We start from the raw sequence: 23081 nt of genomic DNA, 5'->3' as shown, positions 1-23081 counted from the left end.
GCAATGATCTTCCTCCTGCCTCATCCTGCTATCTGCAATGATCTTCCTCCTGCCACACCCAGCTCCCTGCAATGATCTTCCTCCTGCCTCATCCTGCTATCTGCAATGATCTTCCTCCTGCCACACCCAGCTTCCTGCAATGATCTTCCTCCTGCCTCACCACACTCCCTGCAATGATCTTCCTCCTGCCTCACCACACTCCCTGCAATGATATTACTCCTGCCTCACCCCGCTCCCTGCAATGATCTTCCTCCTGCCTCACCCCGCTCCCTGCAATGATCTTCCTCCTGCTTCACCCCGCTCCCTGCAATGATCTTCCTCCTGCCTCACCCCACTCCCTGCAATGATATTACTCCTGCATCATCCTGCTATCTGCAATGATCTTCCTCCTGCCTCACCCCGCTCCCTGCAATGATCTTCCTCCTGCCTCACCCCGCTCCCTGCAATGATCTTCCTCCTGCTCCTGCCTCACCCAGCTCCTTGCAGTGATCTTCCTCCTGCCTCACCCCGCTCCCTGCAATGATATTACTCCTGCATCATCCTGCTCCCTGCAATGATCTTCCTCCTGCCTCACCCCGCTCCCTGCAATGATCTTCCTCCTGCCTCACCCAGCTCCCTGCAGTGATCTTCCTCCTGCCTCACCCCACTCCCTGCAATGATATTACTCCTGCATCATCCTGCTCCCTGCAATGATCTTCCTCCTGCCTCATCCTGCTCCCTGCAATGATCTTCCTCCTGCCTCACCCAGCTCCCTGCAGTGATCTTCCTCCTGCCTCACCCCGCTCCCTGCAATGATCTTCCTCCTGCCTCACCCCACTCCCTGCAATATTACTCCTGCATCATCCTGCTATCTGCAATGATCTTCCTCCTGCCTCACCCCGCTCCCTGCAATGATCTTCCTCATGCCTCACCCCGCAATGATCTTCCTCCTGCCTCACCCCGCTCCCTGCATTGATCTTCCTCCTGCTTCAGCCCGCTCCCTGCAATGATCTTCCTCCTGCCTCACCCCGCTCCCTGCAATGATCTTCCTCCTGCTTCAGCCCGCTCCCTGCAATGATCTTCCTCCTGCCTCACCCCGCTCCCTGCAATGATCTTCCTCCTGCTTCAGCCCGCTCCCTGCAATGATCTTCCTCCTGCCTCACCCCGCTCTCTGCAATGATCTTCCTCCTGCCTCACCCCGCTCCCTGCAATGATCTTCCTCCTGCCTCACCCCGCTCCCTGCAATGATCTTCCTCCTGCCTCACCCCGCTCCCTGCAATGATCTTCCTCCTGCCTCACCCCGCTCCCTGCAATGATCTTCCTCCTGCCTCACCCCGCTCCCTGCAATGATCTTCCTCATGCCTCACCCCGCAATGATCTTCCTCCTGCCTCACCCCGCTCCCTGCATTGATCTTCCTCCTGCCTCACCCCGCTCCCTGCAATGATCTTCCTCCTGCTTCAGCCCGCTCCCTGCAATGATCTTCCTCCTGCCTCACCCCGCTCCCTGCAATGATCTTCCTCCTGCTTCAGCCCGCTCCCTGCAATGATCTTCCTCCCGCTTCAGCTCGCTCCCTTCAATGATCTACCTCCTGCCTCACCCCGCTCCCTGCAATGATCTTCCTCCTGCTTCAGCCCGCTCCCTGCAATGATCTTCCTCCTGCCTCACCCCGCTCTCTGCAATGATCTTCCTCCTGCCTCACCCCGCTCCCTGCAATGATCTTCCTCCTGCCTCACCCCGCTCCCTGCAATGATCTTCCTCCTGCCTCACCCCGCTCCCTGCAATGATCTTCCTCCTGCCTCACCCCGCTCCCTGCAATGATCTTCCTCCTGCCTCACCCCGCTCCCTGCAATGATCTTCCTCCTGCCTCACCCCGCTCCCTGCAATGATCTTCCTCCTGCCTCACCCCGCTCCCTGCAATGATCTTCCTCCTGCTTCAGCCCGCTCCCTGCAATGATCTTCCTCCCGCTTCAGCTCGCTCCCTTCAATGATCTTCCTCCTGCCTCACCCCGCTCCCTGCAATGATCTTCCTCCTGCTTCAGCCCGCTCCCTGCAATGATCTTCCTCATGCCTCACCCAGCTCCCTGCAATGATCTTCCTCCTGCTTCACCCAGCTCCCCGCAATGATCTTCCTCATGCCTCACCCTGCTCCCTGCAATGATCTTCCTCCTGCCTCACCCCGCTCCCTGCAATGATCTTCCTCCTGCCTCACCCCGCTCCCTGCAATGATCTTCCTCCTGCCTCACCCCGCTCCCTGCAATGATCTTCCTCCTGCCTCACCCCGCTCCCTGCAATGATCTTCCTCCTGCCTCACCCCGCTCCCTGCAATGATCTTCCTCCTGCCTCACCCCGCTCCCTGCAATGATCTTCCTCCTGCCTCACCCCGCTCCCTGCAATGATCTTCCTCCTGCTTCAGCCCGCTCCCTGCAATGATCTTCCTCCCGCTTCAGCTCGCTCCCTTCAATGATCTTCCTCCTGCCTCACCCAGCTCCCTGCAATGATCTTCCTCCTGCTTCACCCAGCTCCCTGCAATGATCTTCCTCATGCCTCACCCTGCTCCCTGCAATGATCTTCCTCCTGCCTCACCCCGCTCCCTGCAATGATCTTCCTCCTGCCTCACCCCGCTCCCTGCAATGATCTTCCTCCTGCCTCACCCCGCTCCCTGCAATGATCTTCCTCCTGCCTCACCCCGCTCCCTGCAATGATCTTCCTCCTGCTTCAGCCCGCTCCCTGCAATGATCTTCCTCCCGCTTCAGCTCGCTCCCTTCAATGATCTTCCTCCTGCCTCACCCAGCTCCCTGCAATGATCTTCCTCCTGCTTCACCCAGCTCCCTGCAATGATCTTCCTCCTGCCTCACCCCGCTCCCTGCAATGATCTTCTTCCTGCTTCAGCCTGCTCCCTGCAATGATCTTCCTCCTGCCTCACCCCGCTCCCTGCAATGATCTTCCTCCTGCTTCAGCTCGCTCCCTGCAATGATCTTCCTCCTGCTTCAGCTCGCTCCCTGCAATGATCTTCCTCCTGCTTCACCCCGCTCCCTGCAATGATCTTCCTCCTGCCTCACCCCGCTCCCTGCAATGATCTTCCTCCTGCCTCACCCCGCTCCCTGCAATGATCTTCCTCCTGCTTCAGCTCGCTCCCTGCAATGATCTTCCTCCTGCTTCACCCCGCTCCCTGCAATGATCTTCCTCATGCCTCACCCAGCTCAATGCAATGATCTTCCTCCTGCTTCACCCCGCTCCCTGCAATGATCTTCCTCATGCCTCACCCCGCTCCCTGCAATGATCTTCCTCCTGCCTCACCCCGCTCCCTGCAATGATCTTCCTCCTGCCTCACCCCGCAATGATCTTCCTCCTGCCTCACCCCGCTCCCTGCAATGATCTTCCTCCTGCCTCACCCCGCTCCCTGCAATGATCTTCCTCCTGCTTCAGCCCGCTCCCTGCAATGATCTTCCTCCTGCCTCACCCAGCTCCCTGCAATGATCTTCCTCATGCCTTACCCCGCTCCCTGCAATGATCTTCCTCCTGCCTCACCCCGCTCCCTGCAATGATATTCCTCCTGCTTCACCCCGCTCCCTGCAATGATCTTCCTCCTGCCTCACCCAGCTCCCTGCAATGATCTTCCTCCTGCTTCAGCTCGCTCCCTGCAATGATCTTCCTCCTGCCTCACCCCACTCCCTGCAATGATCTTCCTCATGCCTCACCCAGCTCCCTGCAATGATCTTCCTCCTGCCTCACCCCGCTCCCTGCAATGATCTTCCTCCTGCCTCACCCCGCAATGATCTTCCTCCTGCTTCAGCCCGCTCCCTGCAATGATCTTCCTCCTGCCTCACCCCGCTCCCTGCAATGATCTTCCTCCTGCCTCACCCCGCTCCCTGCAATGATCTTCCCTCTTTCCACTTAATGATCTTCCTTCTGACACCCTCCCCCTGCCTCCATCACTTGATCCATGATCTTACGCCAACCATCCTACAATTATATTACTCTGCTCCCAGCAATAGTCTCCCTCTCACCATATATACAAAAACTGGGGTAAACATGTATTTACGGGGACGGCAAGACTTATGTATAGGTACGCTTTGTTACTTACTGAGATACACTGGGTAACAACTCCAATACAGTACATGTATAAGGGTCATTCCATGAAATATAGGACACAATACATGAAAATTTTATTTCACATAACCACTAACATTTTAGTATATTTATGCTGCAAAAAGATTGTGAAATATTGTGCGATTATTGAAAATCAATATTTTTGTCGCCCATCGATTTCCCACGTGTGTAAACACTGAACATATATGGAGGTCGTTGAAGTGGATGCAAAAATGTCTGAGCATGATGGAGTGAGCTGGCAGCACCCGGAAATGGCCATCATCACCAGAGGAAATATTCTATACATCTTCACAGTTAATCGGGAAGATAAACAGGCCTGCACTGATCAATTCACGTGGATTCTACAGGTGTGAGTCATTTGTATCAGAGCCCTGTGACTGGGGACAGAAATGTAACGTGAGTCACATCCTTATGTAACGTGAGTCACATGGCAAAACTGATTATAAATAGAGTTTGGGTAACATTCAGTTTTTGTTTGTGTTTCAATCATAAGTTTAGGTTCTTATAACAATCATATTGTAAAAAGAAATTTATAAGTTCCCTCAGTTCCTACGTCCAATCACGCATAAAAACAATATATTTTACTACTAAAGAGTGTACATTGTATTCTGCTTCTAAGCAGTAATTAGGACTACATACCCCATATAGTATTGTCACATTTATAAAATATTGAATTTCAGCTTCGTTTTTTTGTGTGTGTGTGTGGTGCATTTAAACTTCTAAAAATGAACATGAAATGTAACGCGAGTCACATGGAATGAGCCATAGACAGAATTAGCAATGCATACAAGTATAGCAAGACTACTTAGGCTAAACGAAGCACATTTATTGCGACAAAAACTAAGAAATATCCTCTAAATCAGGGCGGGGGGGAAATAATGTTAACAAATGGAACAGTATTTCTGTGCAACATTCTCAATCATTACCACACTGTTACAGATCACAGATATGGGGCAGATGTATTAACCTGGAGAAGGCATAAGGAAGTGATAAACCAGTGATATGTGCAAGGTGATAAAGGCCCCAGCCAATCAGATCCTAACTTAAATTTACATATTGGAGCTGATTGGCTGGTGTCTTTATCACCTTGCACATATCACTGGTTTATCACTTCCTTATGCCTTCTCCAGGTTAACACATCTGCCCCATAGTTCCCTATGCAAATAGCCAGCTATGAGAAGTGTACAGTACACAGTCAGACATGCACATAAACACAAAGGGATAAAGAGATGCAACAAATAAACACACACAAAAAAAATAATAAACTTGTAGTTTTCAGTGTACACAAAACTCATCCTAATATACGGTCATAAAACACACCTACATATCAAAAGCATAGCAACAAGCCCACATTTGTACACAAGGGGGCAGAAAGAGGAGACAAGCGGTCACACACATTGATAGTCAATGACAGACACACAAAAGGTTTGCAGATATGTATAGACAAGCAGCAGAATACAGGAACAGCATCATACAGCTCTGCTATTCTCATCTATTACTATAACAAGTTTGTGATGATGGGACCTTATTAGTATTTGAGACTAAAGGGGAGTACTCACGGAGTGATCGCTGCTTAAAATCTAAGCAATCTGACTAGATTGGTTAGATTTTAAGTCTGATCGCTCCCTGTGTACCCCCTACAGCGATAGCAATGTGCAGCCCCACGCATCGCTATCGCTAGATTGGCCTGCCATGCAGGCCAATCTAGCGGGTCGCTCATTTCAGCCGCTGGGTGAAATGAGCGCCCCCCCCCCCCCCGTCTCCCCCCGCACGCTCAGCACACATCGCGCAGTGCTGAGCGGGGGGAGAAATGTGTGCTGAGCGGTTCGCTCAGCACACATCTCTCCCGCATCGGCCAGTGAGTACTGGCCTTAATATACAGCTATATCAATAAGGAATAACTCTGCTGTATTCAGTTTGGTGTATGTTAATGTAAATAAATTTTAAACGTACGTTTACCATTTCCTTTATACTTTTACCTTCTTTGAGTCGATTATTTCAGACCTTCGTCTGTTTATATAATTCTCAATCAGTGTCACCACACACTTTCAGCACATTTTGTCTACATCACTGTATATATCTCTATCTATATTATCTATGGTATCCATTCACATGGTCGACCATGTTATGGTCGACAGTCATTAGGTCGACCACTATTGGTCGACATTGACATTGTCGACACATGAAAATGGTCGACAAATGAAAGGTCGACACATGAAAAGGTCGACATGATTTTTTTAACTTTTTTTTCTTTTGGGGAACTTTTCCATACTTTACGATCCACGTGGACTACGATTGGAACGGTAATCTGTGCCGAGCGAAGCGGTAGCGGAGCGAAGGCACCATCGCTCGCCATGCGAGGGGACGCGGTGCACTAATTGGGGTTCCCAGTCACTTTACGTAAAAAACGACACCAAAAAAAAAGTTAAAAAACCCATGTCGACCTTTTCATGTGTCGACCATGTGTCCATGTCGACCATGTCAATGTCGACCAATAGTGGTCGACCTAATGACTGTCGACCATAACATGGTCGACCATTCATACCGGAACCATTATCTATATGTTCTTTTAATTGGTATATCTGCAATAAAAGTTATGTTTTATTTTAGGCTGTATACACAAAGAGTGCGTCCTCATATAAGAGTCCTTTTTCTTTCTCTTTATAAAACATTGATGTACACTTCTAGGGGGTGCACCACCATTTTTTACATAAACAGAATATTATTGTCTCATATCTAATAGATGGTATTCAGAACAACGATTCATAGGCTGGTGAAGAATTTTTTCTTCTTTAATAAATATCCGGGGACCCAAGATAAATACATCCATGTTTAGAGTAGCCTCACACTAAGGTGCATCTCAATATAGACGTAATCAACAAGTTAATACATGCATGGCACACATAGAACTTTAGAGGTAATGACCTCACCTGCAAAACACACAATTGTGGTGCTACTGTACTTGAACCCTAAAAACAATTTTTTTAAACGATTTGCCCGATTCCAAGGGATCGGAACAACAAATTGTTAAAATTGTTCAGTGTGTACCCACTATGTCACTGACGATGCGCACTCCCACGGGGCGTCAGCGATACTGCCAGCAGGACCTGCATGCAGTTCAATCTGGCCACATCTCCGCGACGGCCATGCTGCCGAATGTGTATGCACTTGCAGATGCCGGCACCCCCTACGGGTTCTGTCGCCGCCGGTGTCGTGCAGGGTACACCTCGTCTAATATGTGCCCAGCTTAACTTAATTCATGTTTGTATACACATGCAATAGCGTTTTCTAGGCTATGGAACGGCTAACGTTATCAAGTGAAGCTGCCGTCCAGAAATGTAACGAGACGCTCACCGGCGCCATTGCAATAATATCTGCAAATGCACAGACATTCGCAGACAAAAACTAGGAACATTGAGGTTAAGGGTTGGCCTATGGCTATACAGACTGGAAGCAGCAGTAGCGACGCAGGCGCAATGTTTTTGCATGTACACAGCTGATGGCAGATACACACCCGGAAAACGACCATGACATGCCCGCGTTTTGCCAACCACTCCAAACGGGCACTTCCTGTCAATCACTTGCTCATGAAATCTGCATAGCGAGCGGAATTGCAGCAGCAGCTTTACGTATTGTGATCCCAGCACATGAGCTGTCTGCCAACAATCCCTCTGTTGCATGAACATCGTTCATTGCGTACAAACATGAATTAAGCCCTAAGTACGCAGCTCAAGTGAGTGTGATAACCTGCGTCACAGCGCCCTTACTGTACCCCACGTTAACTTTCAAAGCACAAGGTGACGCAAGTGTTAGATACGGGCAGCTCAAAACACTGGTACGTGTTGTGTTCATGCTCAATGCGACAGACTTCATGTTGCAAGCAATGCCTGCGCCAACATGACATGAAACGTTTTACAGCAGTGGTCAGAGAACAGGGGTAAATTACCCCAAATGGGGTAAAAATTAAATTCCTGGGGGTAATGGACGGTCGCACTGCCGAGCATCGGCCGGCTCCCGATGAGACATGCTAACGTCACACCGCGCTCCCTCCTGCCCGCCCTGCGCTGTTCTCTTGGCCGCCCTGTGCTGTGTTCCTGGCCGCAGTGTGACGTGCTGATGTCACACCGACCTCCATCACAACCGCCCCGTCCTGCGCCGTCCTGTCCTCCAACCCACACACAGAACTTGAAGTGTTCTGTGGCTGACCGCTGACGGAGTTCCACAGGATCAGACAGTGGCCCACATAACAGTGAGAAATTCCCACTGACATTACTGAGGTGAGGATGTGACCATCTGCCTCCTAAAAGTCGTGTCGCCTTCCCCCCTCATCCATCTTTCTTACATTCATTCTAGTGTTTTGGGGAGAAAGTATTAACCCATTCATTGCCAAAAAATAATTGGATATATATCCTGTGGCTTCCCTCCGTAATGTAAAGCTGCTCCCGTGCCCTCTTAGACGAGAGTGCATCCTCCCGTATACAGAACCTCCATACAAGCGGCACTGGGAGACTTGATTCAAGTGATGAAAACGGTGCTTTTATTGTAACATAATCAAACTGATTATGCTACAATAAAAGCACCGTTTTCATCACTTGAATCAAGTCTCCCAGTGCCGCTTGTATGGAGGTTTTATATATAATATTAATATTAATTTTAATATATATATATATATATATATATATATATATATATATATATATATATATATATATATAGATATACCAAAAGACGGCACTCACTGGTCTCATACAGAATCAATAGACAGCGTCCTCTTGTCAACGTTTCGAGTTTATTTCAACCCGTCATCAGGATACACATAACAAACAACAAATAACACAGACATACCTTATATACCCCTCCATGCTGCCAAACGAGTGCGCGCCAAACTAAGCTCCCAGCTGCATAATCAGTGTGATTAACACAGTCAGTGTATTCACACTCCTCACGGAAGTCCACATGCGGAAAACAAGTCGCGTCCGGTTGCCTTGGCAACCTATAACAACACACGGGCCATCAAGTATGACTCACACCAATAGCGGTGCAGGTCATGATGCATTTCAACGGGGAACCAATCAGTGGAAACATCACCTCCCACACACTGAACTCACTGGCCTCCGCAACTGTTCCCATAGTAACTAAACAGAAGCTGGTTATAGGCGCTAAACAGCGCGTACGGTATCCGTAATCACCCGTTTGGCAACATAGATTAACAATACCACCAACATATCTATAAAAATCAACAAACACAATAGTATATAACCATAATTGCCAACACAGAATAAAGTGCACAGTGCATAAAGAACAGTCATAAAAGACCCTCAAGTACAATTTATAAAGGCATCCCATAGCGTCACTGCAATCAAATATATCTACAATTATCAAAATAATCCCAGATCTCACATAAATCAAAGTATCAAATTCAGATAATAGCATAGGGTCACTGACATTACCAATATATATTGTAGGTAAGATGATCATTAAGACCTCTGGGTTTCACAGTATCTAATACCTGTATCCATTTAGTTTCAATCTGTAACAGCCTCTTATGCCGATCACCACCCCTCGGGCTCTCTGGTACATGATCAATAATAATATACTTAAGGCTTGCAAGCGAATGATTATTCTCAACAAAGTGCCTTGCCACCGGTTGTTCAGATGGCTTACCATTCAATGCCGCCCTAATTGACGACCTATGCAGGGTCATCCGCTCTCTAAAGGTACGTATGGTTTTACCTATATAGCAGGAACCACAGGGACACTTAATCATGTATACCACAAAACTCGTTGTACATGTGACTGCTGATTTGATCATATATTTCTTGCCACTATGTGGATGGTAGAAATGTTTGCTCGCGATCATAAAGCGACATGTTGTACACCCAGAGCACTTATAACAACCCCCACTCTTAGTCTGTACTCGAGGGTCATAATGCATCTGCTCAGTAATGTCTGGGTGTACCACCCAGTCACGAATATTCTTACCCCTCTTAAGGCATGACATCACCTGCAAAGGTCTAAACACTTTAGCATCTCTGTCACCCTGTACTATAGGCCACAGGGTCCTAACCGATCTCTCTACAATAGAATGTGAGGTATTAAACCTCCTCACCCAATGTAATTTGTTCAAATTCTGTTTTTTATCTGTTTGATTCAAAAGAGACTCTCTAGTAAGCAGATCTACTTTGTTCCTAGTCTCAGAGAGCACATTACTGGGGTAGCCACGTTCAATAAATGTATCTGTCATCCTCTCAAGATCACGTGATAACATCTGCTCATCACTAGTAATCCTCTTAACTCGCAGTAATTGTGAGAAGGGCAAGCTCTTTTTCATGGCAACTGGGTGGTGGCTATTGAAGGCTAACAGCGTATTTCTATCTGTAGGTTTGGAAAAGATTGAGGTGGTAAGTATCCCTTCCTCAACTGTAATATTTACATCCAAATACGAGATATTATCCAAGCTACAGGTATAGGTATACTTAATGGGACAATCACGCTTGTTAAGAGTGTCAACCAATTCTACAAAACTACCATGATCACCCCTCCAGAATAGTATAATATCGTCAATATACCTATAATAAAACAGAATTCTGTCCCTAACATCTCTATTGAAGAAACATTCTTTTTCTATTTTAAACATATACGCATTCGCATAGGCTGGTGCGACATGAGAACCCATCGCACAGCCTTTGCGTTGTAAATAGTATCCACCATTATGGTAAAAATAATTATTGTGTAACACAAAATCAAGAAGAGAAATCAAGAACTCCAAATCAGGACCATTATATTCAGCATCACCACTTAATAGTTCCCTGACTGATTGGATACCATCATCATGCGGAATGTTAGTATATAAGCTGGTAATATCAAGCGTGCACATCCATGTGTTATCAGGTATATTTCCAAGTTCCTTAAGCTTAACCAGCAACGATGTAGTGTCCTTAAGGTAAGTGCACTGAGATTGTACAGCTGGCTGGATATAATAATCCAAATACTCAGAGATCCTACTGCACAGAGATTCCCTTGCAGAAATTATAGGGCGGCCAGGTGGCCTATCCAGATTCTTATGGATCTTGGGCAAACTATACAAAAGTGGTACTCTGGGACAATCCACTTTAAGAAAAAGGGAGGTATCCTCGTCAATGACTGCATTCTTCACTGCCTCATCTAATAAAGTGTCCAGTGCCAATTTATAATCACTAGTGGGGTCACACATCAATTTCTGGTAAGTACTTATATCCGATAACTGCCTATCAATCTCATCGCAGTAATCGGTTACATTTTGAACTACTATTCCTCCACCTTTATCGGCAGCACGGAATACCACGTCCTTGTAGTTCCCCAGATCTTTCAATGCCTTATATTCTGTAGCTGTTAAATTAGACCTACATAGTGATTGTTTTCTCGACTGTTCAACAACTTGGCAGTCCAATGCTTTCATAAAAGCCATGATAGACATATTCCTTGAGGCTGGATCAAAAGTGGACTTTCTCCTAAAACTCTTCACTGTCTGAGCATCACCCCTATTATCATTCCTGTCTCCAAAAAATTCTCTAAGTTTGAGCTGCCGATGCAGATGGGACTGGTCAATTTTCCAATGTAAATCATTAAAGGGGACTGTGGGTACAAATCCCAAGCCTTTATTCAGTACCTTGATTTCCATATCAGTCAACACTCTAGAGGACAAGTTAAATACCAGGTTCATTTCTTCTTCTGTCCCCTTTTGGAGGTTCCGACGGCATTGCCCGCCCCTCCTTGTGGGTCTTTTCCTCGCCCGCGTCCAACGCGGGAGCGTGTCACTAAAGGGGGCTTATTGGCACTTGCCCCTTGTGTTGCGGTCACATCCTCACCTGATGAGGAATACGCTTCGCTGGATGACACATTGGACTTCTGGCCTCTCCCTCTCCAACGTCTCTGCGGACGTGATCTTTGATTATTACCAGGGACACCAGTTAGCCACGTATACACTCGCTGTTCGGAGTAATCTTTATTAACCTTCTCTATTTTTTGTTTTTTGAAGGCAATTAACTCCCGCTTGTATGTTGCTAATTCTTGCGCAAGTTTCTCCATAGGAACATTTTTAGTGTCACCCAGTAGCAAGTGTGAGTGCAGCGACTCATAATCGTGAATCTTACGTCTAATTTCTGACAACTCGCGTGCCGACTCTTCGATTACCAAAGTCATCAAATCAAATGCACATTTATTTAAAACCGCCACCCAGCGGCGACAAAATTCATTATTATATCTCCCAATCGTGGGAATGTTCCGCACACGAAATCCACGGGGTATCTTTTTCTCTCTCTGATATTCTGACAGAGTGATGCCATGCATTAGAAAGTCAATCTCTCTTTTTTTCATTTTAAAGAGTGCGGCATAAACCTCATCAATAGTTTTAACCCCTTCTGCATCCTCAAACCGTTCAGTGAACCACAGTGCTTCAGTCTCACTTTCAGAGAAGCTCAGGACATCACCCAAAGGTAGGGCAACTCTATTAAAACCACCAGTATCTGGGGTACTTGACTGTGACATCATGTAGCCAAATATATATACTTGCAAAAAAAGTGCCTCAGTGCCGTGCAAAAGAATTGATTTAAAAACAGTGCAAAAACCAGAATAAATAGACAAACTACCTCCACAAAAAACTGAATCAAAAAGATGCAGACAAGTTGTAATCCAGTGGGGATTGTAATGGTATCCTACTACGAGAGAATATATAAGAAATTTAAATACAGGAATGGGGTGCTCAGACAGACTAAGTAGACTCAGATCTTTCAATCCCAGTACAAACTTGGCTAGACAATTTCCAAATGGTCGGCACTCACTTCTGTCCCAAGATGTACCTTGCCAAGGTGCTGCGTCGGCAGAAAGCATGCAGATATACCAAAAGACGGCACTCACTGGTCTCATACAGAATCAATAGACAGCGTCCTCTTGTCAACGTTTCGAGTTTATTTCAACCCGTCATCAGGATACACATAACAAACAACAAATAACACAGACATACCTTATATACCCCTCCATGCTGCCAAACGAGTGCGCGCCAAACTAAGCTCCCAGCTGCATAATCAGTGTGATTAACACAGTCAGTGTATTCACACTCCTCACGGAAGTCCACATGCGGAAAACAAGTCGCGTCCGGTTGCCTTGGCAACCTATAACAACACACGGGCCATCAAGTATGACTCACACCAAGGCCAGAAGTCCAATGTGTCATCCAGCGAAGCGTATTCCTCATCAGGTGAGGATGTGACCGCAACACAAGGGGCAAGTGCCAATAAGCCCCCTTTAGTGACACGCTCCCGCGTTGGACGCGGGCGAGGAAAAGACCCACAAGGAGGGGCGGGCAATGCCGTCGGAACCTCCAAAAGGGGACAGAAGAAGAAATGAACCTGGTATTTAACTTGTCCTCTAGAGTGTTGACTGATATGGAAATCAAGGTACTGAATAAAGGCTTGGGATTTGTACCCACAGTCCCCTTTAATGATTTACATTGGAAAATTGACCAGTCCCATCTGCATCGGCAGCTCAAACTTAGAGAATTTTTTGGAGACAGGAATGATAATAGGGGTGATGCTCAGACAGTGAAGAGTTTTAGGAGAAAGTCCACTTTTGATCCAGCCTCAAGGAATATGTCTATCATGGCTTTTATGAAAGCATTGGACTGCCAAGTTGTTGAACAGTCGAGAAAACAATCACTATGTAGGTCTAATTTAACAGCTACAGAATATAAGGCATTGAAAGATCTGGGGAACTACAAGGACGTGGTATTCCGTGCTGCCGATAAAGGTGGAGGAATAGTAGTTCAAAATGTAACCGATTACTGCGATGAGATTGATAGGCAGTTATCGGATATAAGTACTTACCAGAAATTGATGTGTGACCCCACTAGTGATTATAAATTGGCACTGGACACTTTATTAGATGAGGCAGTGAAGAATGCAGTCATTGACGAGGATACCTCCCTTTTTCTTAAAGTGGATTGTCCCAGAGTACCACTTTTGTATAGTTTGCCCAAGATCCATAAGAATCTGGATAGGCCACCTGGCCGCCCTATAATTTCTGCAAGGGAATCTCTGTGCAGTAGGATCTCTGAGTATTTGGATTATTATATCCAGCCAGCTGTACAATCTCAGTGCACTTACCTTAAGGACACTACATCGTTGCTGGTTAAGCTTAAGGAACTTGGAAATATACCTGATAACACATGGATGTGCACGCTTGATATTACCAGCTTATATACTAACATTCCGCATGATGATGGTATCCAATCAGTCAGGGAACTATTAAGTGGTGATGCTGAATATAATGGTCCTGATTTGGAGTTCTTGATTTCTCTTCTTGATTTTGTGTTACACAATAATTATTTTTACCATAATGGTGGATACTATTTACAACGCAAAGGCTGTGCGATGGGTTCTCATGTCGCACCAGCCTATGCGAATGCGTATATGTTTAAAATAGAAAAAGAATGTTTCTTCAATAGAGATGTTAGGGACAGAATTCTGTTTTATTATAGGTATATTGACGATATTATACTATTCTGGAGGGGTGATCATGGTAGTTTTGTAGAATTGGTTGACACTCTTAACAAGCGTGATTGTCCCATTAAGTATACCTATACCTGTAGCTTGGATAATATCTCGTATTTGGATGTAAATATTACAGTTGAGGAAGGGATACTTACCACCTCAATCTTTTCCAAACCTACAGATAGAAATACGCTGTTAGCCTTCAATAGCCACCACCCAGTTGCCATGAAAAAGAGCTTGCCCTTCTCACAATTACTGCGAGTTAAGAGGATTACTAGTGATGAGCAGATGTTATCACGTGATCTTGAGAGGATGACAGATACATTTATTGAACGTGGCTACCCCAGTAATGTGCTCTCTGAGACTAGGAATAAAGTAGATCTGCTTACTAGAGAGTCTCTTTTGAATCAAACAGATAAAAAACAGAATTTGAACAAATTACATTGGGTGAGGAGGTTTAATACCTCACATTCTATTGTAGAGAGATCGGTTAGGACCCTGTGGCCTATAGTACAGGGTGACAGAGATGCTAAAGTGTTTAGACCTTTGCAGGTGATGTCATGCCTTAAGAGGGGTAAGAATATTCGTGACTGGGTGGTACACCCAGATATTACTGAGCAGATGCATTATGACCCTCGAGTACAGACTAAGAGTGGGGGTTGTTATAAGTGCTCTGGGTGTACAACATGTCGCTTTATGATCGCGAGCAAACATTTCTACCATCCACATAGTGGCAAAAAATATATGATCAAATCAGCAGTCACATGTACAACGAGTTTTGTGGTATACATGATTAAGTGTCCCTGTGGTTCCTGCTATATAGGTAAAACCATACGTACCTTTAGAGAGCGGATGACCCTGCATAGGTCGTCAATTAGGGCGGCATTGAATGGTAAGCCATCTGAACAACCGGTGGCAAGACACTTTGTTGAGAATAATCATTCGCTTGCAAGCCTTAAGTATATTATTATTGATCATGTACCAGAGAGCCCGAGGGGTGGTGATCGACATAAGAGGCTGTTACAGATTGAAACTAAATGGATACAGGTATTAGATACTGTTAAACCCAGAGGTCTTAATGATCATCTTACCTACAATATGTATTGGTGATATCAGTAACCCTATGCTATTATCTGAACTTGATACTTTGTTTTATGCGAGATCTGGTATTATTTTGATAATTGTAGATATATTTGATTGCAGTGACGCTATGGGATGCCTTTATAAATTGTACTTGAGGGTCTTTTATGACTGTTCTTTATGCACTGTGCACTTTATTCTGTGTTGGCAATTATGGTTATATACTATTGTGTTTGTTGATTTTTATAGATATGTTGGTGGTATTGTTAATCTATGTTGCCAAACGGGTGATTACGGATACCGTACGCGCTGTTTAGCGCCTATAACCAGCTTCTGTTTGGTTACTATGGGAACAGTTGCGGAGGCCAGTGAGTTCAGTGTGTGGGAGGTGATGTTTCCACTGATTGGTTCCCCGTTGAAATGCATCATGACCTGCACCGCTATTGGTGTGAGTCATACTTGATGGCCCGTGTGTTGTTATAGGTTGCCAAGGCAACCGGACGCGACTTGTTTTCCGCATGTGGACTTCCGTGAGGAGTGTGAATACACTGACTGTGTTAATCACACTGATTATGCAGCTGGGAGCTTAGTTTGGCGCGCACTCGTTTGGCAGCATGGAGGGGTATATAAGGTATGTCTGTGTTATTTGTTGTTTGTTATGTGTATCCTGATGACGGGTTGAAATAAACTCGAAACGTTGACAAGAGGACGCTGTCTATTGATTCTGTATGAGACCAGTGAGTGCCGTCTTTTGGTATATCTGCACACACACACACACACACACACACACACAGCTCAAAAAAATAAAGGGAACACTAAAATAACACATCCTAGATCTGAATGAATGAAATATTTTTATTAAATACTTTGTTCTTTACATAGTTGAATGTCCAACTTTGATGTAATGTACTTAAAACAAGTCAAAATGAGGCTCAGTAGTGTGTGTGGCCTCTACGTGCCTGTATGACCTCCCTACAACGACTGGGCATGCTCCCGATGAGGTGGCGGATGGTCTCCTGAGGGATCTCCCAGACCTGGACTAAAGCATCCGCCAACTCCTGGACAGTCTGTGGTGCAACGTAGCGTTGGTGGATGGAGCGAGACATGATGTCCCAGATGTGCTCAATTGGATTCAGGTCTGGGGAACGGGCGGGCCAGTCCATAGCATCAATGCCTTCGTCTTGCAGGAACTGCTGACGCACTCCAGCCACATGAGGTCTAGCATTGTCTTGCATTAGGAGGAACCCAGGGCCAACCGCACCAGCATATGGTCTCACAAGGGGTCTGAGGAACTCATCTCGGTACCTAATGGCAGTCAGGCTACCTCTGGCGAGCACATGGAGGGCTGTGCGGCCCCCCAAAGAAATGCCACCCCACACCATTACTGACCCACTGCCAAACCGGTCATGCTGGAGGATGTTGCAGGCAGCAGAATGTTCTCCTTGGCGTCTCCAGACTCTGTCATGTCTGTCACATGTGCTCAGTGAGAACCTGTTTCATCTGTGAAGAGCACAGGGCGCCAGTGGCGAATTTGACAATCTTGGTGTTCTCTGGCAAATGCCAAACGTCCTGCACGGTGTTGGGCTGTAAGCACAACCCCCACCTGTGGACGTCGGGCCCTCATACCACCCTCATGGAGTCTGTTTCTGATCGTTTGAGTAGACACATGCACATTTGTGGCTTGCTGGAGGTCATTTTGCAGGGCTCTGGCAGTGCTCCTCCTGTTCCTCCTTGCACAAAGGCGGAGGTAGCGGTCCTGCTGCTGGGTTGTTGACCTCCTATGGCCTCCTCCACGTCTCCTGATGTACTGGCCTGTCTCCTGGTAGCGTCTCCATGCTCTGGACACTACGCTGACAGACACAGCAAACCTTCTTGCCACAGCTCGCATTGATGTGCCATCCTGGATGAGCTGCACTACCTGAGCTACTTGTGTGGGTTGTAGGGAGGTCATACAGGCACGTGGAGGCCACACACATACTGAGCCTCATTTTGACTTGTTTAAGGGACATTACATCAAAGTTGGATCAGCCTGTAGTGTGTTTTTCCACTTTAATTTTGAGGGTGACTCCAAATCCAGACATCCATGGGTTAATAAATTTGATATTCATTGATAATTTTTGTGTGATTATGATGTCAGCACATTCAACTATGTAAAGAACAAAGTATTTAATAAGAATATTTCATTCATTCAGATCTAGGATGTGTTATTTTAGTGTTCCCTTTATTTTTTTGAGCAAAAAAAAATAAATATATATATATATATATACATACATACATACACACACATACATACATACATACACATGCAGTATCTCAGAAATGCCATATAAAAAGTGATAACCAGTATACATGCACAATAATATATGATTTCCTTTCTTTCAAATCAAGGGGCTAACGTTGGGGTGTCTAAATATATTTTGAGGTAAAGGTAAAAAAGTTCCCTGACCCCTGCTTTACAGAGACTATTCATTCAGTCACATCATGCCTTATCTCACAACAGACACACTGCACTACTATACACACACACGTATACAAAATCACATTTGTACTACATAAAAAGTGACTTAGGGTGTGATACACTAAACCTTCTAAGAGAAGAGGTGAAGAAGTTGTCCGTAGCAACCTATAGCTATAATTTCTATAGAACATACTAAACAGACGATAGCTAGAATCAGATTGGTTGCTATGGGCAACTTCACTTTAGAAGGTTTGATGTTTCTTAACGTCACATTGGGTCACACTGCTGCTAGCGTCATGTACTAGGATTGACTCTTACTTACACAGCCCTGGGATCTCCAGCATATTACTGATGCCTCTGTCGCACATGTCAACATCAGCGATATTCTTCTCCTTGCTCTCCTCCACTATCTTCTTTAAAGACTTGGACATTTTGATATCTACATAAAAAAAAAAAAAAAGAGAACACGTTAGTAACACGGACAGCACAATGTTATGGGATAATTACACTGCTGGCGATTGTCGGGATATCCTTGCTGTGCGCCTATCGGCCAGTTACAGTAACAACAGCATTGCAAGTTCTCCTAGCACACCTCTATGGGGTGTGGGGCACAACCTGCGACAGAGACGGACGCGGTGGATGCAAACGGCACCCAGCACTACTGCATTCTACTCCTTAAACCATGGGTCTTCAACCTGTAGCCCCCCAGCTGCTGTGGAACTACACATCACAGCATGCCCTGTCTCAGTTTTAGCATGCCTTAATAGCAAAACTGTGGCATGGCATGCTGGGATATGTAGTTCCAAAGCAGCTGGAGGGCCACAGGTTAAAGACCTATGCCTTAAAGAATTATTTAGCACAAAACTTTACACTAAAGCAGTCTTGGACAACCTGTGGCGCATTCTCTGTCTCTGGTGGTGGAACTACAACTCCCAGCATGTCATGCTCATTTATAGCTGTACCCCCAACCACAGCTGGAAAGCCACAGGTTGCCTAACCCCATATAACTTAATATATACTGAATAATGACCGATTTCACTCAGCTGCTGCCAGCACTCTGTGTCTGTGGCCACTATTACCCTGATGACTTCGCCCTGATACAAGTAGGGGCCCAACAACAGCTTACACCCGAATCCCAGCTCCTGGGAGGGACACACACACCCTACAGGAAGTAGTAGCCCCGAGCTGTAACATTACTCACTCTCCTAATAAGGCAAATTCCACTCCAGCTGCCTGTGGAAGCAGCAGCCAGCCCGCTGTACGGAATGTCATGGGAACCGCCCAATCAGAGCACTGGGGGTGTGGCCGTCCCGTTATCTACTGCCAATCACAGCCAAGCGGAGAGGAGGTGGCTTCAACGCAACCAATCAACTGGAGAAAGAGAGTAGGCGCTGTTGGGGCAGGACGGCTGCGGCTGTGTTTCTCTTCCGCCGTACGAGTCTGGGGGAGGAAACTCTGGGGTAGATGTACTAAGCCTGAAAAGTGATAAATATCACTGTGATAAAGCACCAGCCAATCGGCTCCTAACTGCCATGTCACAGGCTGTGTTTGAAAAATGACAGTTAGGAGACGATTGGCTGGTGCTTTATCACAGTGATATTTATCACTTTTCAAGCTTAGTACATCTGGCACTCTGTCCTGATGATGATGTACTGTCGGTGCTGCACGGTGCTCTGTCTCATCATGGCTTGCAGGATTACTATAGAGGCGATGTGACATAGAGGGGGCACCATGGCAAGGGGGGATCCCTTGTCTTCCAGGGGGAATTTCTGACACGATGATTGGACAAGTTGTCTCTGCAAATGGACTTTTAAGAATCTAGTCAAAAATAGCATCGTGCCTTAGTGGTTAGCACTACTGTCTCACAGCACTGAGGTCTTGAGTTCAATTCCTGGTTGTGGCCTATCTGTATGTTCTCTCCATGGGATAGATGGCACTCCTATCTGTTAGCGCGCGATGTGCCAGGCGCTGTTAACGTGCCCATATACTAGTGCGATTGTGCCCGATTTCATCTGATTCTGACGTTTCGGGACGATAAATTGGATGAAAACTGGCAAATCGCATGTGTTTTACCTCCGATCTGATCTGCTGCGCGGTCCTGTCCTGTGAGCATCGGATTGGAGGGGTGGTCTTCAGTATGCCGGCTGTCGGGATCCCGGCGCACAGTATACCGGCGCCAGTATACCGGCGCCGGCATCCCGACAGCCGGCATGCCGACAATTATTCTCCCTCGTGGGGGTCCACTACCCCCCTGGAGGGAGAATAAAATAGCGTAGCGCGCCACCGTGCCCGCAGCGTGGCGAGCGCAGCGAGCCCGCAAGGGGCTCATTTGCGCTCGCCACTGTCGGTATGCCGGCGGTCGGGCTCCTGGCGCCAGTATGCTGGTCGCCGGGAGCCCGACCGTCAGCATGCCATACTACACCCGGATTGGAGCCCCTAAATCAGAAGTACTGCACTAAAAATATATCGTACCAGCTTTGGCTGGCTGGAGTCGCATATAATACATTGTATGCAAAAGGACTGCATACGATGTATCATATGCGATACTGCCGCCGGGCGGTTCAAGGGTAATCATATGCGACTTCTCCCCTCTGAGACGTCGCATGACTGTATGGCCACCTTAAGAACTGTCAGTCACACTGGCCAGCAGCGGATTTACCACTATGCGGCCAAAGCAGCCGCTTAGGTCCCGGGGGCCCACCAACAAAGGTGTTTAATGTAGTGCGCTTAACCCCGGCAGACTGTCGGCACAATAATTTTAGTGTGAAAGCTGCCGGGTGTCTGCTCTGCCTCCAGCACACACTCCACTGTCTTGTGCTCAGAGCTGCATTAAGGCTTTGGGGGGCCCAGGGTATTTAACACAGGGGGGCCCTAACTCTAAAATTGCCCAGAAGTACATACCCAGTGTCCCTCCTTAATCCAGCTCTGGGTATGGCGACCTCCACAATAGAAAGATCGACGCGGCACTCTCCAGCCCGGTATAGAATAGACAGGGCCGGGGAGCCGGGACTCGTGAGTGCAGCACCGCAGATCAGATTGAAGAGCGATCGAATCTGTGGCGGGGGGCCCTTTCAGATTGGGGTGCCCGGGTACTTATCCCCAGGGCCCCCCCTTTATCCGGCTCTGCTTGTTCTGCGTGTAACTTCATGGTACCCGCTTCTCACGTGACAGGCAGAGAGAGAAAGGGAGAGAGGAGCTGAGGACAGATGGCCAGCTGCCGTCTGGCTCCAGAGATAGTATAAGTGTGGAGCAATGTTATGGTGGAAAGTCATACACCTGCCACTACCCGCTGGGATGGGGGAAGGGGGAAGAAGTTACATCTGTAGTGCAGCAGTGAAGTGTGCTGCTGGAGAGGCAATATTTTTTAAATGGGAACCACTGCTGAACTTTGCAGAATTGCTGGCCAGGCCTGCCACCATGCACACTATCTCTGTCCTGCCGCCACTAACGCCCGCAACCGCCGCCATGTCCCGCCACCCATTAGATCCCCCATTGGATCCACTGTCCAATCACATCTGCAGGGGCAGACTTTCATGTGGGCTGAAGGCACGTCCCTGTCATTGCTTCATCTGTGTCACCCCTGTCTGTGTGCCCCTCCCCCTTTAGACTGTAAGCTCTCACGAGCAGGGACCTCTTTCCTCATGAGCTTTTACATCTCTTACTTAACCTATCTTCTTTTCACTACTCCCTGACGGCACCAAATCCCTCGGTTTTCTGCCACCCTGATACTTGTATCAGTGATGTTTACTGACGCAGCTATGACTTTATACCCTGTACTTGTCCTATATTGTATTGAAAGTCACTGTCTTCATGTTTTGCGTATTTGTTTATGTACTCTGTAATGGGCGCTGTGGATCCCTTGTGGCACCATTTAAATATAGGATAATAATAATTGAGGCAGATGTACAGGTGCTGCTTTTCCATATTTTTTCAATCGGTATTACTGCCCATGGCTTGGCCCCGCCCCCTGATTCAGCCACTCTGCTATTGTCAGTGGGAGGCAGAACTCTCGCTGCCTCTCTACTGATTTGGCTGCGTTTTCACAGGAAAAATTATTACAATAATACAAATCAGATATTTACAGAATCCGTGTTATAAATACCTTTTGTATTACAGGTTGAGTATCCCATATCCAAATATCCGAAATACGGAATATTCCGAAATACGGACTTTTTTGAGTGAGAGTGAGATAGTGAAACTTTTGTTTTTTGATGGCTCAATGTACACAAACCTTGTTTAATACACAAAGTTATTAAAAATATTGTATTAAATGACGTTCAGGCTGTGTGTATAAGGTGTATAAGAAACATAAATGAATTGTGTGAATGTACACACACTTTGTTTAATGAACAAAGTTATAAAAAATATTGGCTAAAATGACCTTCAGGCTGTGTGTATAAGGGCCCTCATTCCGAGTTGTTCGCTCGCAAGCTGCTTTTAGCAGCTTTACACACGCTAAGCCGCCGCCTACTGGGAGTGAATCTTAGCATAGTAAAATTGCGAACGAAAGATTCTCAAAATTGCGATTACACACCTCTTAGCAGTTTCTGAGTAACTTCAACCTTACTCGGCATCTGCGATCAGTTCAGTGCTTGTCTTCCTGGTTTGACGTCATAAACACACCCAGCGTTCGCCCAGACACTCCTCCGTTTCTCCAGCCACTCCCGCGTTTTTCCCAGAAACGGTAGCGTTTTCTCTAACGTCCTAGTGGATGCTGGGAACTCCGAAAGGACCATGGGGAATAGCGGCTCCGCAGGAGTCTGGGCACAACTAAAAGAAAGCTTTTAGACTACCTGGTGTGCACTGGCTCCTCCCACTATGACCCTCCTCCAAGCCTCAGTTAGATTTTTGTGCCCGGCCGAGCTGGATGCACACTAGGGGCTCTCCTGAGCTCTTAGAAGAAAGTATATTTTAGGTTTTTTATTTT

At 46.6% G+C, this 23081-nt stretch overlaps 1 protein-coding gene across 5 annotated transcripts in view; it reads right to left on the bottom strand.

The window, feature by feature from the left end:
- Positions 1–19459, bottom strand: part of RSU1 (Ras suppressor protein 1) — a 340085-nt gene extending 320626 nt beyond the window's left edge. Inside the window, exons 1-2 of one of the 5 annotated variants that reach the window (XM_063921494.1) lie at positions 19356–19459; positions 18477–18593 (exon numbers count right to left, since the gene is read on the bottom strand). In XM_063921494.1, the coding sequence (XP_063777564.1) occupies positions 18477–18585 (109 nt within the window). In that variant the 5' untranslated portion in view covers positions 18586–18593; positions 19356–19459. The other 4 variants (XM_063921492.1, XM_063921496.1, XM_063921493.1 and 1 more) reach the window with 4 other exon arrangements.
- Positions 19460–23081: the final 3622 nt, after the last annotated feature.

Source organism: Pseudophryne corroboree, chromosome 5, assembly GCF_028390025.1.
Source record: "Pseudophryne corroboree isolate aPseCor3 chromosome 5, aPseCor3.hap2, whole genome shotgun sequence".
Taxonomy (NCBI): Eukaryota; Metazoa; Chordata; class Amphibia; order Anura; family Myobatrachidae; genus Pseudophryne; species Pseudophryne corroboree.
This window is presented reverse-complemented; position numbering and strand designations above follow the sequence as displayed.